General features: G+C 39.0%; 2 protein-coding genes, 2 long non-coding RNA genes and 1 other non-coding gene across 5 annotated transcripts; 4 read left to right on the top strand and 1 right to left on the bottom strand.

The window, feature by feature from the left end:
• Positions 1-1,753: 1,753 nt before the first annotated feature.
• LOC141646030 (uncharacterized) lies at positions 1,754-3,596 on the top strand. Its single transcript, XR_012545294.1, has 3 exons — positions 1,754-1,996; positions 2,271-2,322; positions 3,225-3,596. It is a non-coding gene; the product is annotated as an uncharacterized LOC141646030 (long non-coding RNA).
• A 179-nt stretch (positions 3,597-3,775) lies between these two features.
• On the top strand, positions 3,776-4,390 carry LOC141646029 (uncharacterized). Its single transcript, XR_012545293.1, has 2 exons — positions 3,776-3,844; positions 4,037-4,390. It is a non-coding gene; the product is annotated as an uncharacterized LOC141646029 (long non-coding RNA).
• A 4,476-nt stretch (positions 4,391-8,866) lies between these two features.
• Positions 8,867-8,973, bottom strand: LOC141650013 (small nucleolar RNA R71). Its single transcript, XR_012546078.1, has one exon. It is a non-coding gene; the product is annotated as a small nucleolar RNA R71 (small nucleolar RNA).
• Positions 8,974-9,844: 871 nt separating this feature from the next.
• Positions 9,845-13,353, top strand: LOC141648925 (uncharacterized). Its single transcript, XM_074457632.1, has 4 exons — positions 9,845-10,642; positions 10,730-11,178; positions 12,142-12,673; positions 12,952-13,353. Exons 1-4 carry the CDS (start codon positions 9,845-9,847, stop codon positions 13,351-13,353), a joined length of 2,181 nt encoding a protein of 726 aa, XP_074313733.1.
• A 51-nt stretch (positions 13,354-13,404) lies between these two features.
• Positions 13,405-13,932, top strand: LOC141648924 (uncharacterized). Its single transcript, XM_074457631.1, has one exon. The coding sequence runs from the start codon at positions 13,405-13,407 to the stop codon at positions 13,930-13,932; it is 528 nt and encodes a 175-aa protein (XP_074313732.1).

The raw sequence follows: 13,932 nt of genomic DNA, 5'->3' as shown, positions 1-13,932 counted from the left end.
GCTTGGAGGGGGGGGGGGGAGAGATTGCATTCACATATTAGTTAGTTTGCATTTAGTTAGTATAGATTTAGTGAGAATTTTCGAAAAACTTGTGTGAATTTTCCTTCTAATTCTTTGTTTGTCCTATTTATGCCCTCTTGCATATCCTAATGATAGCCTATAGCTAATGATTTATTCTTATTTGATGGAATAATTGCTACATGGGGATGTCTTGACATAGTAGGTGAGAGATGGAAAATGAACCGAATAGGCTTGATCTTGACTTTTGGCAAGCTACAAAATGGTAAGGTAGAACCTCTTTGGACCGATGCATCCATATCCGGTCTCTTTTAGGTGAGTGTAGGTCTCCTTATTTTGTGTGTTACATCAAAACGCACAAGTATGGTCTTTATTTCATCTCTTGTTAAGCATGCATTCATTTGTTATAGCATTTTGGAGCCATTCACATGATAAATTTAGCCTTTTTGAACCCTTCACAAAATTTATCCCTAGCTACATCATTGAAATTGCCTACCCTTGTTGAGCTAGTAGCTTAGTTGGATAATGTTTGGGTGCTCATTGGGATGTGGTTTACTGTTGGAAGTCATGTGAGCTTGGTCTTAGTGCTTATGAAAAGAAATGGAAGGAATGTGAAAAAATGTGCGAAAAGAAGAAAGAAAAAAAATGCTTGAAGAAAAATGAAAGAATGAAAATGAATGAGAAAAATGAAAAGATTGAATATGCATTGAAAAATGAAGAAAGAAAAGCATGAAAAAGAAGAAGCAAAGATTGTGTTGAAAATGAGAAGAAGAGGTGTAGTAGGTAGCTCTCATGCATCATTTATACATTTTGGAGAGCTTTTCTATGTTTTGTATTGCAAATTGGGTTAGAATTGGGATTAAGCATCCTTACATTTGGTTGTTGCTAGCTTGACATTAGCTCCACAATCCATAATTCATTTGTTCCCCTTTCTTACCCATGTTTATTTACCTTCTTCTTACCCTTGGCTTCTTTTCATGCTTGCATGTGATTGTTTTGTCTTATAGTTTTGAATTGATTACCATATTAGATTGCGGGCACATTTTCATAAGTCGAGGATAGTTGAGTGTTTATTCACAAAATTGTCCTTTCACATATAAAAGAGTTTGAGTGCACCGTGAGAGTCCATAAATCGAAAGATCATGCAAGAGCTAAAAAGTTCATTTCGAGTTTTCCATGCTACGCCGTCATGTAAATCTCATCCATGTTTTGCTTTACTCCTTGCCCATGTTGTTTCGGGTTTTAAAATCCTTATGCTTAGCTTGTTTGGGATCTTGCAATTGATGGGATATGGTTTCTTGCTTGAGGATAAGCAAGGGCTTAGCTTTGGGGAGTTTGATAGGTCTAAATTATATACATTTTTACCCCAATATTTAGCTCAATTTTATATGTATTATGCACTAACTTTAGTGTTAATGAGCTAATATTTGCTTTCTAGTTCTATTTGTATGTTTTGTCATATTTTGTAGGTATATAAGCTTTTAGGAGCTTAATCCTACTCATTTGCAAGTCACTAGAAACAAGCTAAGTTGAAGATTAAGTATGGACTAGCATGAAGATAATGCATGGACTTGCATAAGCAAAAGTGATGGATTAAATGAAGAAATGCACAACAAAGTCAAATGGAAGTCAAGCCCAAATGCAAAGTCCACAAAATGCAAACATAAGATGCTAAATATTGGATGCTACTTTCACTACTACAAATCCCTCTAAATATTGACACATCCTGATCTACGCTTCAATAGAGCGTCGAGGTCTTTTATTGGGCAGCTACTTGGTATTGGGCTTCTTAGCGCTTAAAAAGGCTATAATCATAATACAATCTTTCCAAACCCTAATAGACAGACATAAACCGCCAACCACCCTTACTCACATCCACCTCTTCTTCTTCTCTCTTTCTCTCAAACAAATTAATCTTCTAAAGAATTTAAAAGGAACGTTCGAGATTCTCATATGTCCATGGATTATGCAATTTCAGGTTCATTTCTCCATCTCTTTGCGCTATGATTCCTAGTTTCAAAACTCCTTATCGTCGAAACATCACAAAATTCAATACTACTTTCTGTGATTCTCTCATGTCACTCTAATTTCTTCCTCATCTATTTAATTAGGTAATTTAATTTGGGCGAAGGGATATGCTTTTCTACGAATTAAAATTTGATAGATTTCACATGTATTACCTACCATAAGATCCAAGCTTTTTTGTCTAATAATGTGGGTTCTGTTTTTTTTTTTTTTTTTTTCAATTTCAGCTAAATGAAGTTACAATGGTCCAAATCAAGGGTTGAATCTTGGGTTACACAGGTAATGATACTACAACTATCATTTCTCAACTTACCTCAGATCTGTTGCCTCCTTCCAGCCAAAGTATTTTTCTTTATTTTTTAATTTATTTCTAATTTTTCTCAAGCTACTATTCTAATGAGTGTTTGTCTCGGTTATGATTATATTATTTAACTTATTACCCTGACATGGTCTGTTTGTACCAGTTATTAGCAAATGAGTATTATTAATTTTCACATTGATTTGATTTAATCATGTAGGATTTTTGATATAATAGACTTGGGTCTGATGAAGATTGATAAATAGGATTAAATTCTGGAAAAACACTAAAACGAGAAATTTAAGTTTTATAGTAGCATCATTTGTTTGCAGTGCTTGTAGGTTGTATTGCCAGATTTTGAATGAGTCTTTATAATCGTTTTGACTATAGGTGTGAATGTCTATGAAATATTTAATTTTGTGGCATGCTTAATTTTAAACTTTTACTCCAAAGAAAATACTTAGGTCTCCAATTGCACCAACTTGTATTTACTCCCTTCGTCCTCGTCATTTGTTTACCTTTTTAATTATTTGTGAAGGGTACTTTAATGAAAGGTAAACAAATGATTGAGACGGAGGGAATAAATAAGTAGTATATATCATGAGTATGTTTTCTTACAATGCAATCGATTAGGATTTGTTAAGTTTGCTGTTTTTATCAGCATGATGGCATGTATTGCATAGTTTGTGCCGATACTTGAAAGTATAATACTGCAAATAAAACGTTTAGCATTTTATCTTGTTAGCTAGGAGATGATGAGATTACTTATGGATACATATAGGAGTAGTGTTTAGTAGTGGTCCATGGTTCTTACCATGCCCTCTGAAATTATTATCATATATGACTAAGATAATGAGTAGTTTTTTTTGGCATGGGTTTGCAGGTGTACTTAGCTAACTTGATTAAATCTTCATAATCACGCCAGCCCATGGACGTCACTCACTTTTCTAAATACCAAGTATAAATTATGTAATCATCTTGACTATTGGTTGTTTTTCTTATTTGCTTATTCTTCCGTTTATTTATAGTTGGTAATTTCAGCTCATATTTATAGTCTATCAAACTTCAGTGCTCTATCATTGAGTATTCTTTAAGTTCTGGTTGTTGGAACTTGATACCAGCAGTGGAGATGACCATATTAGTTATAAGCTTACGATTTATGATCTTAATACCACTACTACAAATCCCTTACATAAATGGCATTTTTCTATTGATGCTTTTATAAAGCGTGGACCCATAAATAACCCTCCAATTTTTTTTTGAAAACCGCCATATCTACAAAGTGTACCCAATTATTATATACAAAGTGTACCCAATCCAATGCAAATCCACATGTGAAACTAATCCCAACACTATTGTCACATCTAGTTAAGTATTAGAGCTAAATGGAGCATCCGCTACGGATTGAACTTCGTGTTTTACGCAGATGACTACGAGCGGTACAGGAGTGCCATGGGTCAAGTAATTACCGCTGACGCTAGTTCTTCAAGTGATCAGCAGTTGGTAATTTCCCTTAGTAACTACAAGCATTGTTTCATTGGCTCTCTTTAAGCGCTTGGTACTTACAATATTAGCTATTCTTCGTCCATTTGCTTTAACTCACCCAATCTCTAGGAATCAATGTTGAATCACCAGGCCATCTAGTGGTGTCAATCATCAAGGCTAACAATCAAGTAGCATTTTTGCCCGTTATAGGTTTCAGATTTGTCATATGGTGAAGATGCGCCTTCATATGTTGATTGAAGCCCCTTTGACATTGCGCCTATATGATTGAAGCTCCTACCACGTTCAAACTACCAAGTGTCCTTGTCTAGCTAGTTACTTAGCATTATTTACGATTTTTTTGGATAGTTTTATGTTGGATTTTACTATCATCCGGACCCCTTTTGGTATTTGATTTTATCGTACTATAAAGTACGAACTAGCTTATATTAGTTTAATTTTCAATGCTAGCAGTATTTGTGACGACGGAGACGATATATGTATCAAACATATGATTATTTATAAAAGTACGTGGGTACGTACGTACTCACTACATCATTCTATATATATATATTGCATTATGTTTTTTCATGATTTAGTAATAGCTAGTAGTACCAATACGTACTTATAGGTCTATTTAAGTAATCTCTACGATTTCATCAGGAAATTAAAATCTAAAAAACCTATAAGCTGAAATTATATTGTGACAATAAAGTGTTAATATATAAATAGTTGATGCCTAATGACACATAAAAGCATCAATAGTCGCTGGAGACGCTTAAAAGCGTCAAATTTGTTGACAAAAAAAACCATCAATGGTCACTGACGACGGTTAAAAGCGTCAAATTTGTTAACAATTAAAAGCGTCAATAGTCCATGAAGACGTTTAAAAGCGTCACATATATTGACAATAAAAACCGTCAATAATCACTGAAGACGCTTAAAAGCGACAAATTTGTTGACAATTAAAAGCGTCAATAGTCCATGAAGACGCTAAAAAGCGTCATAATTATTGACTAAAAAAAGCGTCAAAAAATACCGACGGCCCAAAATTTGACGCTTTTATAAAGTGTCGATAAAAAAAAAATTGACGCTTTAAAGCGTCGAAAAACGCCTGAAAAAGCGTCACCAATGCAAGGTATGTGTAGTAGTGTTTGAATGCTTTGAGGAGCTTGGGATGCCAAAGTGTGATTAATCGATTAATTAAATAAGCATTAAATCATAAGCATTGGATACCATTTGATAATTAATCACAATTGAAGACAAACAAGCGAGAAACACACAACCCCGATCGGGGTTGAAAAGTCCGTGGGTGTGTTCAATACTCCATCAAATGCATACGTTTCCCTTCTGATCTCCGATAAATAGGGGCCTCGAGGGACACCTTTGGCACCATCTTTTCTACACACTTTTACATAGAAATTCTCTCTAAATTTAGTAGTTAGTTTAGATTAGCTCTTAGTTTAGCTTAGTTTAGATTTACTTTATGTTATTTACATTTCTTATTTATATTACAAGTTATAAAACAATTTACATTTACAAGTTATTTATATTACAAGTATTGTTCTTCCATTTCCATTTCCATTTCCAATTGCAAGGTAATTTGTTATTCATATTTTCGTTATGTTTGCCATTTCATTTATCATTAGTTTAATTTACATTTCCACTATATTAGAGTAGTTGCATTTGTCTAAGGAGTAAGGGAAGCCATGCATGATTAAGTAAATTGTAAATGTCAAAATGAGGTTAAGTTAATATTGATAAATTGTTTCTATCACATGTTTGCAACGTCACGTTTAATCTTCGGTTATTGGTCGTAATCGTAGATTAAGTTTGTTCATTCGTTCTAAAAGTCGAGAGGCATGGAATCGAATTAGACTAAGCATGTGTAGTAGGACGACCTTGTCATGGATGAGAGTTTCTCTAGGACCTGGTCTATGGTTGACACTAATATCGTAAGGTTGGTGTCTTTAAGCCTAAACAATTGACAATATTGTTATTACCGACTTTAACATAATCATATATTTACGTAATTGGCATGTGTGACCCGACCTCCCTAGACATTTTATTTATTATTGTTTTATCACTTCAACCCAATCAATCAATCGATAATCTACCAAGGTAAAATTCAATCCATAACAATTAATTAATAACTCCCGTCTCCTTTGGGTTCGACCCCTAAGTACTACATTCATTTGTTGTCTGGGTATAATTATTATCTTTGCATAGGTGTGCGATAGCTGATATGCGATTAGTTTACGCCATTTCACTTCCCGTTTCCCATGCATTTCGACCTCCTTGGCACGTTTTTAGCTCACTCTCAGTCATGTTTTGCCCTTTATTCCATGTACCTCTATATTATGACTCCCCGTGCTCTTTTGTAGGGGATTAGCCTTGAAAAAGGGAAGACGGAATGAAACCCGAGTGAAGGAGCTAACCCGTGTTAGCTTGAGAAGAAAAAGAGGTGAAAAATGCTGAGAAGCGTGTTCTGCCGGCAGACCGGCAGCCGGTCTGACCACCGGCAGAACACCCCCCAGATAATGCCGAGAGAAGAAGGAAGGGAGCTGAAGGCTGTGTTCTGCCGGCAGGCCGACAGCCGGTCCACCGACAGAGCACACAAGCACAAACTATATTGGAATTAGAAGAAATTAAGAGTTTGGCCTCACTACCGGTAGACACACCGGCAGCCGGCCAACCGGTAGAGCGCAACACAAGAAGAATTTGAAGAAGTTGAAGACTGTGTTCTGTCGGCAGGCCGGCAGCCGGTCCACCGGCAGAACACACTTGCCAGCTATTTCCCAAAAATCCAACTTCAAAATTGTTTGACCTCGCTACCGGTAGGCGGACCGGTAGCCGGTCCACCGGCAGGACGCAGCAGGCTGACGGATTTGGGCTTTTCTTCTCTTTTTTCTAAATCCAATAAAAGACTATAAATACTCCCTCCCTTAACCATTTGTACACACAACCCTAGATCTAAATTAATTTCCTTTTCCAAGTTTGAATCTTGTTAATTACATTGCTAATCTTTTCCTAATTAGAACAAGTTTTTCAATTATTACATCATACTTAGTAGTAGAAATTAGGTTGTAAGAAGATTGAAGGTTCCTCCTTCCTTATTTTTCAATCCAAATTCCTTTCTTGCTATTGAGTTGGTATTATTTCTCTTCCTAATTTCATTTGTTTACATTTGCTTTTCTTTTAAGTTTTGTTTAATTGCTTATGTTAGGATTCCAATCTTGTTGTTTGATTGTTGTTATTCTCTCTCTCTCTTGTTCATCTTTTCTTTGTTCACCATTGTTATTTACACCCAAAGATTGAGTCTTTGATTTCTTTGTGTTAAAGATTAAATCTTTGAGTTACTTGTGTTAAAGGTTGTGTCTTTTAGTTTAATCCTCATCATTATTAGATTAAATTGTCTTTCTTCATAATTTGTGTCGGATTATTGCATGATTAGTAGTAGAATTCATTCTCCCATCATGTTTATGCTTAAAGATTCCATCTTTGTTGTTTCTTTTGCTTTTAGAAACATGATTAGTGAGTAGTCTTCCACTAGGACTCGGTTTGACCCGACATGAGTAACTTCACTCATTGAATCTCATAAAGGCTAGTTATTTGGGGAAATTGGTGAGGGTAGTTTAGAGGAATGATATGGTTTATGGATTGATTTTGGGTAGTGTCGACTTGTGACCCTTGTCCACCAACGAGAGTTGGTTAGGTTGTAAATTGGATACCCGGGATTCGACCCTATTGCTAACCTAGGTTGAGACCGAAAGGGAGAACCAAGGAGGGTACCTCTAGACTAGTGTTTGAAATCGACCTCCGAGAGGAGGAGTGGGATAACCCGGATTACGATGAGTACTTAATGACCTTGACCAAATTATTGACCTCCTTGGAAATGTGCACGATTTTGGGGTTGTTGGGAGTTGAGTTAGGGATTCCGTCCTTCGAACCCGAGAGGGGGGTTGGTGGGTAGTGCTAGTGTCCTATTTCGAACCCGAGATGGGAGTCTTAGGCGAATTAGAGCCATCTCCGCCTCACCTTGCTACCCTTATGATTAGCCTAGGGAATTAATTATGTGAAGTTATGAATTGTTGCGGGAGAACCGAGTCTTAGGCTTTTAAATCATTTGATTTACAACTTATCCTTTCTTCTTGCTCATTTACCTATTTCTTATTTAGTTTGTATTTCATTTTGTCTTAGGTAGCTTTAGTATAACAATCTCATCCTTTATTGTCGACTTAGCTAAACAATAGAGTTAAAACGATTAGTAGTCTTCCTAGCTCCTTGTGGGATCGACCCTCAATTTTGCACAACGATAAATCGTGCACTTGCGAGGTATTATTTGATAACCATCAAGTTTTTTGCGCCGTTGTTGGGGAGTTCGGCTAGATATTAATTGTTTTCGTTCTAGTTTAGACTAAGTCTTTTGTGTTACTAATCCTTCTCTTGAGTGTGTAGGACTTATTGCATGAGTAGGAGAAATCGAAGAGGCCAACCAATTTATCCGATTGACCACGAGATTGAAGCTACCGCAAGAACGCTAAATTCACTCCGTAGAAGAAATTTATAGAAACACCAACTTCCCAAGAAAATCTAGTAGTGGAAGACATTCGAGAAGAACCGAGTACCTTTGAGTCTTTTGAGAATCCCTTTGGAATTCCGGAAGAAGTGACAATGGCCGCGGTTCCTATGCGGGATAATTTAGCTCCGAAAAAGGTTGTGAATCCAAGTATTGTTAAGCCACCCATTCAAGCTAACAACTTTGATGTGAAGGCCACCTTGCTACAACTAGTCCAAGGGAATCAATTCGGCGGGGGAGCCACCGAAAACCCCAATGAACATCTCAACGAGTTCTTGGATAGTTGTGACATGTTTAAAGCTAACGGAGTGTCGGAAGATGTCGTCCGCCTTAGGCTCTTCCCTTACTCCTTGAGGGGAAGTGCCAAGGAGTGGCTTAAAAGTTGTGAACCCGATTCTCTTTGGACTTGGGATGACGTCTCCAAGGCTTTCTTAAACAAGTATTTCCCACCACAACGAACCGCAAGAATCAAAAGTGAGCTCCAAGGCTTCACCCAACAAGAAGATGAGACCCTTTACAAAGCATGGGAGAGGTACAAGGGCCTCCAAAAGCTATGTCCTCACCACGGGATTGGGGATGATGAGCTAATCAACAACTTTTATGAAGGGTTGAACAATGAAATGAAGATCAACCTAGATTCCGGCTCAGGAAAGGGGGCGTTAGATAAAATCGATCACAAGACGGCCAAAGAACTTATTGAGGAGATGGCTTCTCGTACCTTTCATTGGAATAATGATAGGCACAATAGGAAGGGAAAGTCAACGGTTGAATCGGCCAACAATGTTGAGGTTAAAGGGTTAATTGAAGAGCTCAAGCAACAAGTTGCCTTGATGAGTTCAAGCAACACATCTAGCAACTCTTCTTCTATGAGGAACCAAGTTTATAGCTGTGAGATTTGTGGAGACCAAGGACACCCCCCAAATGAGTGTCCTTTGATGGTAGGAGAGGGCAATTGCATGGAGCAAGTGAACGGAGTATGGGAGTCTAGTCCGGCAAAGCAAGCATTTAACAACAACCAATATCATCCCGGAATGAGAGCCCACCCAAAATTTTCCTATGGTTCACAAAATGTCCAAAATCCCACCTTCCAACAAAAACCACAATTCACACAAAACTTTCAATCTCAAAAACCAAACACAACATTCAACCAAGGTCCACCGGGCTTCCAAGGAAGATCCTTCCAACCAAGACAACAATTTCAACCACTCAATCCACCAAGCAACCCACATTTCCAACAAAATTCCCAACCGTTTCAACAATCCACCCAACCAAAGTCAAATGTGGAGATCATGATAGAGCAATTAATGAGTTCTCAAACACAATTCATCAACCATTCCACTCAAAAACAAGAAGAGACAACCTCATCCATCAACCAACTTAGAACCCAAATGCAAGCTTCTCAACGGATGATGGACAATCAAATCTCCCAATTGTCTTCCAAAATGAGCCAACTACAAGCCTCTCATGGAAAATTTCCGGGTAAAACCGAGGAGAATCCGAAAACCATAAATGTTATTCACTTGAGGAGTGGTAGAGATTTGGAGGACCGAGCATTTGTCAAGAAGAGGAAGAGTAGTAGACCGGGTGATATGGTTGAACCTCAAATCGTGGTTGAACCTCCAAAGATAGTTGAAGAAAAAGGGGTTGAAGATGAACATGTGGAAATTGTTGTGGAGACTCCAAAAGTAATTGATCAACCAACAAAAATTGTCGAAGAACCAAAACAACAAGTTGTGAGGACTTATGTGCCACCAATTCCTTTTCCACAAAGGTTGGCAAGAGCAAAACTTGAACAAAAATATGGAAAGTTCATGGACATGATGAAGGGAATCAACATCACCATGCCCTTCATTGATGTCGTCAAGGAGATACCAAGCTATGGAAAATTCTTGAAGGAGCTAATTTCAAACAAAAATTCCTTGAGTCCAACAACAACGGTGAACTTATCCAAGGAATGTAGCGCAATTCTTATGAATGAGGCTCCTCAAAAGCTTGAGGGCCCGGGGAGCTTTTCCATACCTTGCAAAATTGGGACCGTGCATATTGAGAGAGCCTTGTGTGATTTAGGGGCAAGCATTAGTCTTATGCCCCTCAAAATTTTCAAGACGTTGAAGGGATATGAGCTTTCACCAACAAGGGTTTCTCTCCAACTTGCGGATAGGTCGGTAAGATACCCAATCGGTCTTGTGGAGGATGTCCCACTCAAAGTGGGTAAACTTGAATTCCCTTGTGACTTCTATGTAATGGACATTCCCGAGGACTCAAATATTCCCATCATATTGGGGCGCCCTTGCCTTGCTACGGGGGGTGCCATGATTGATGTGAAGAATGGAAAGCTTTCTCTTCAAGTGGGTGAAGAAAAGGTAGAATTCTCCTTGAACAAGGCCATGAAGGAGCCTTCGGAAGAAAAGTCTTGTTACATGATTGACATGGTAGAGGAATGGGTTGACATGAAGAAATTTGATGAAGACAAGGGTTTGCAAGGATTCCTTGAGGGCAAGGTAAAAGATTGCAAGGAGCACCGGGATTATGCTTTGGCCATGGAAGCAACAATTGAAGAAGACCCGGATAAGGAATTTGAGAGCTTGAGAGGAGATGGTAAAAAGGAGGAGAGATCCATGCCTCCTCAAGTGGAGTCGAAACCTCTTCCCTCTACTCTTAAACATGCTTTCCTTGGCCCTAATGACACTTACCCTATTATTGTCAATAGTGCACTCAATGACACCGAACTTCAAAAGTTACTTGATGTTGTGAGAAAATATAAGGATGTTATTGGGTACTCAATTGATGATATCAAGGGGATTAGTCCTTCTTTTTGAACTCACCGCATTCATTTGGAGGATGAGGGTGCATCTTCCATTGAGCCTCAACGCCGCCTTAACCCCGCAATGAAAGAAGTGGTTAGGAAGGAGGTGTTGAAGCTCTATGATGCAAGTATCATTTACTCTATCTCCGATAGTGCATGGGTGAGCCCGGTGCATGTTGTGCCAAATAAGGGCGGGGTTACGGTAGTAACCAATGACAAGAATGAGCTCATCCCGACAAGAATCACAACCGGGTGGAGAATGTGTATAGACTATAGACGCCTTAACAAGGCGACTAGGAAAGACCATTTCCCCCTCCCTTTCCTTGACCAAATGTTGGAAAGACTTGCCAAACACTCTCATTTTTGCTACCTTGATGGGTTTTTGGGGTTCTTCCAAATCCCGATTCACCCTAATGACCAAGAAAAGACCACTTTCACGTGCCCGTTTGGCACCTTTGCTTATAGGCGAATGCCCTTTGGGCTATGCAATGCGCCGACCACATTTCAAATATGCATGCTAGCTATATTTTCCGAATATGTTTAGAATATAATGGAGGTGTTTATGGACGATTTTTCCGTTGTAGGCACCTCATTTGATGGATGTCTAGCTAATTTGAGTAAGGTCTTGAAAAGGTGTCAAGAAACCGGTCTAGTCTTGAATTGGGAGAAATGTCACTTCATGGTTACATCCGGGGTTGTTTTGGGTCATGTTGTGTCAAGTAAAAGCTTAGAAGTTGATCAAGCCAAGATTGAAGTGATTAAAACTTTACCCCCTCCCACAAATGTCAAAGGAGTTAGGAGTTTTCTTGGGCATGCCGGTTTTTACCGGAGATTTATCAAGGATTTTTCTTTGATTGCCTAGCCTTTAACATTGTTACTTGGCAAAGGTGTGCCCTTTGAGTTTACTAATGAATATTTGAATGCTTTTAATAGGTTGAAAGAAGCTCTCATCACCGCTCCAATTATGCAACCTCCCACTTGGGGAGAACCTTTTGAGCTGATGTGTGATGCTAGCGATGTAGCGGTGGGAGCGGTGCTTGGACAAAGGAAGAATGGCAAGCTTCACGCCATCTACTATGCAAGCAAAACCTTGGATGAAGCTCAAGCAAACTACACAACCACCGAAAAGGAGCTTTTGGCGGTTATCTATGCTATGAACAAGTTCCGTTCTTACTTGGTAGGCTCTAAAGTAATAGTACATACCGATCATATGGCATTGAGGCACTTGCTAATCAAGAAAGAATCAAAACCACGCTTGATCCGGTGGATACTTTTGCTTCAAGAGTTTGATATTGAAATTAGAGACAAGAAAGGTATGGAGAACGTAGTAGCCGACCATCTCTCTAGGCTATTCCACGAAAATGTAAAGGATGGGCTACCAATTGATGATTCCTTGCCGGATGATCAATTGTTCGCTCTTGCTCTAATGGATGTCCCTTGGTACGCGGATTTTGTCAACTACTTGGTATACGGGGTCTCCCACATGACTATGACTCCCATAAGAGGAAGAAATTTTTTCATGATCTAAAGCAATATTTTTGGGATGAACCTTGCCTCTACAAATCTTGTGCGGATGGGATAATTAGAAGATGCATTCCAAGTGAAGAGGTGAAGCCGATAATCTCTCATTGCCATGACATGCCAAGTGGAGGGCATGGAAGTTCACGAAAAACCGCCGCTAGGGTGCTCCAATGCGGTTTCTATTGGCCTACCATATTTCATGATGTGGCAACTTACGTCTAGGGGTGTGACAAGTGCCAACGAAGCGGTAATATCTCAAGGAGGCATGAGATGCCAATGAACTACATCCTAGAGGTTGAATTATTTGATGTATGGGGGATTGATTATCAAGGCCCATATCCCTCCTCCTATGGATACGAGTACATACTTGTGGTGGTAGACTATGTGAGTAAGTGGGTAGAGGCTATTCCTACCAAGACATGTGATGCCAAGTCGGTTGGAAAGTTCTTGAAGAATACTATTTTCCCAAGATTTGGAGTACCAAGGGTGCTCATAAGTGATAGAGGTTTGCACTTTCATGAGAAGACCTTTGAAGCTTTGCTCAAGAAACATGGGGTTCAACATAGAAGAAGTCTTGCTTATCACCCCCAAGCCAATGGGCAAGCCGAAGTCTCCAACCAGTAAATTAAGTCTATTCTTGAGAAAACCGTAGCAAAGTCGCAAAAAGATTGGTCAATGAAGCTAGATGATGCTCTATGGGCGTACCGTACCGCCTACAAGACTCCAATTGGCACTTCGCCTTTTAGGTTGATTTACGGTAAGCCTTGTCATCTCCCCGTTGAATTGGAGCACCGTGCCTTTTGGGGGATAAAATTCTTGAATTTTGACATGAAGAAAGCGGGAGAGAAAAGGCTTCTTGACATGAATGAGTTGGAGGAATTTCGCCTCGATGCATATGAGAGTTCAAGGATTTACAAGGAGAAGACGAAGAAGTTCCATGACAAGGCTATTTTAAGGAGGGAATTCAAGGTGGGAGACTTGGTTCTCCTATTTAACTCAAGGTTCAAGCTATTTTCGGGAAAGCTAAAGTCAAAATGGTCGGGACCTTTCACCGTGGTCCGAGTTTTTCCCCATGGGTCGATTGAAATATCCGATGGAGACCAAGCTTTCAAGGTAAATGGACAAAGGTTTAAGCATTACATTGCCGGAGCACCCATCATGAAGAATATAAGCTCCATCGATACCTACCTTCTCCATACTTGA

The sequence above is a fragment of the Silene latifolia genome, chromosome 3, assembly GCF_048544455.1.
Source record: "Silene latifolia isolate original U9 population chromosome 3, ASM4854445v1, whole genome shotgun sequence".
NCBI classification, from domain to species: domain Eukaryota; kingdom Viridiplantae; phylum Streptophyta; class Magnoliopsida; order Caryophyllales; family Caryophyllaceae; genus Silene; species Silene latifolia.
This window is presented reverse-complemented; position numbering and strand designations above follow the sequence as displayed.

What these genes read in the sequence shown, in the direction of transcription:
- LOC141648925 (XM_074457632.1), top strand. Translation starts at nt 9,845, where the DNA reads ATGAGCCAACTACAAGCCTCTCATGGAAAATTTCCGGGTAAAACCGAG. An exon ending in AATTCCCTTGTGACTTCTAT is followed by an intron (nt 10,643 to 10,729) that starts GTAATGGACATT and finishes ATTGATGTGAAG; the next exon opens with AATGGAAAGCTTTCTCTTCA. An exon ending in CGGATTTTGTCAACTACTTG is followed by an intron (nt 12,674 to 12,951) that starts GTATACGGGGTC and finishes ACTTACGTCTAG; the next exon opens with GGGTGTGACAAGTGCCAACG.
- LOC141648924 (XM_074457631.1), top strand. Translation starts at nt 13,405, where the DNA reads ATGAAGCTAGATGATGCTCTATGGGCGTACCGTACCGCCTACAAGACT.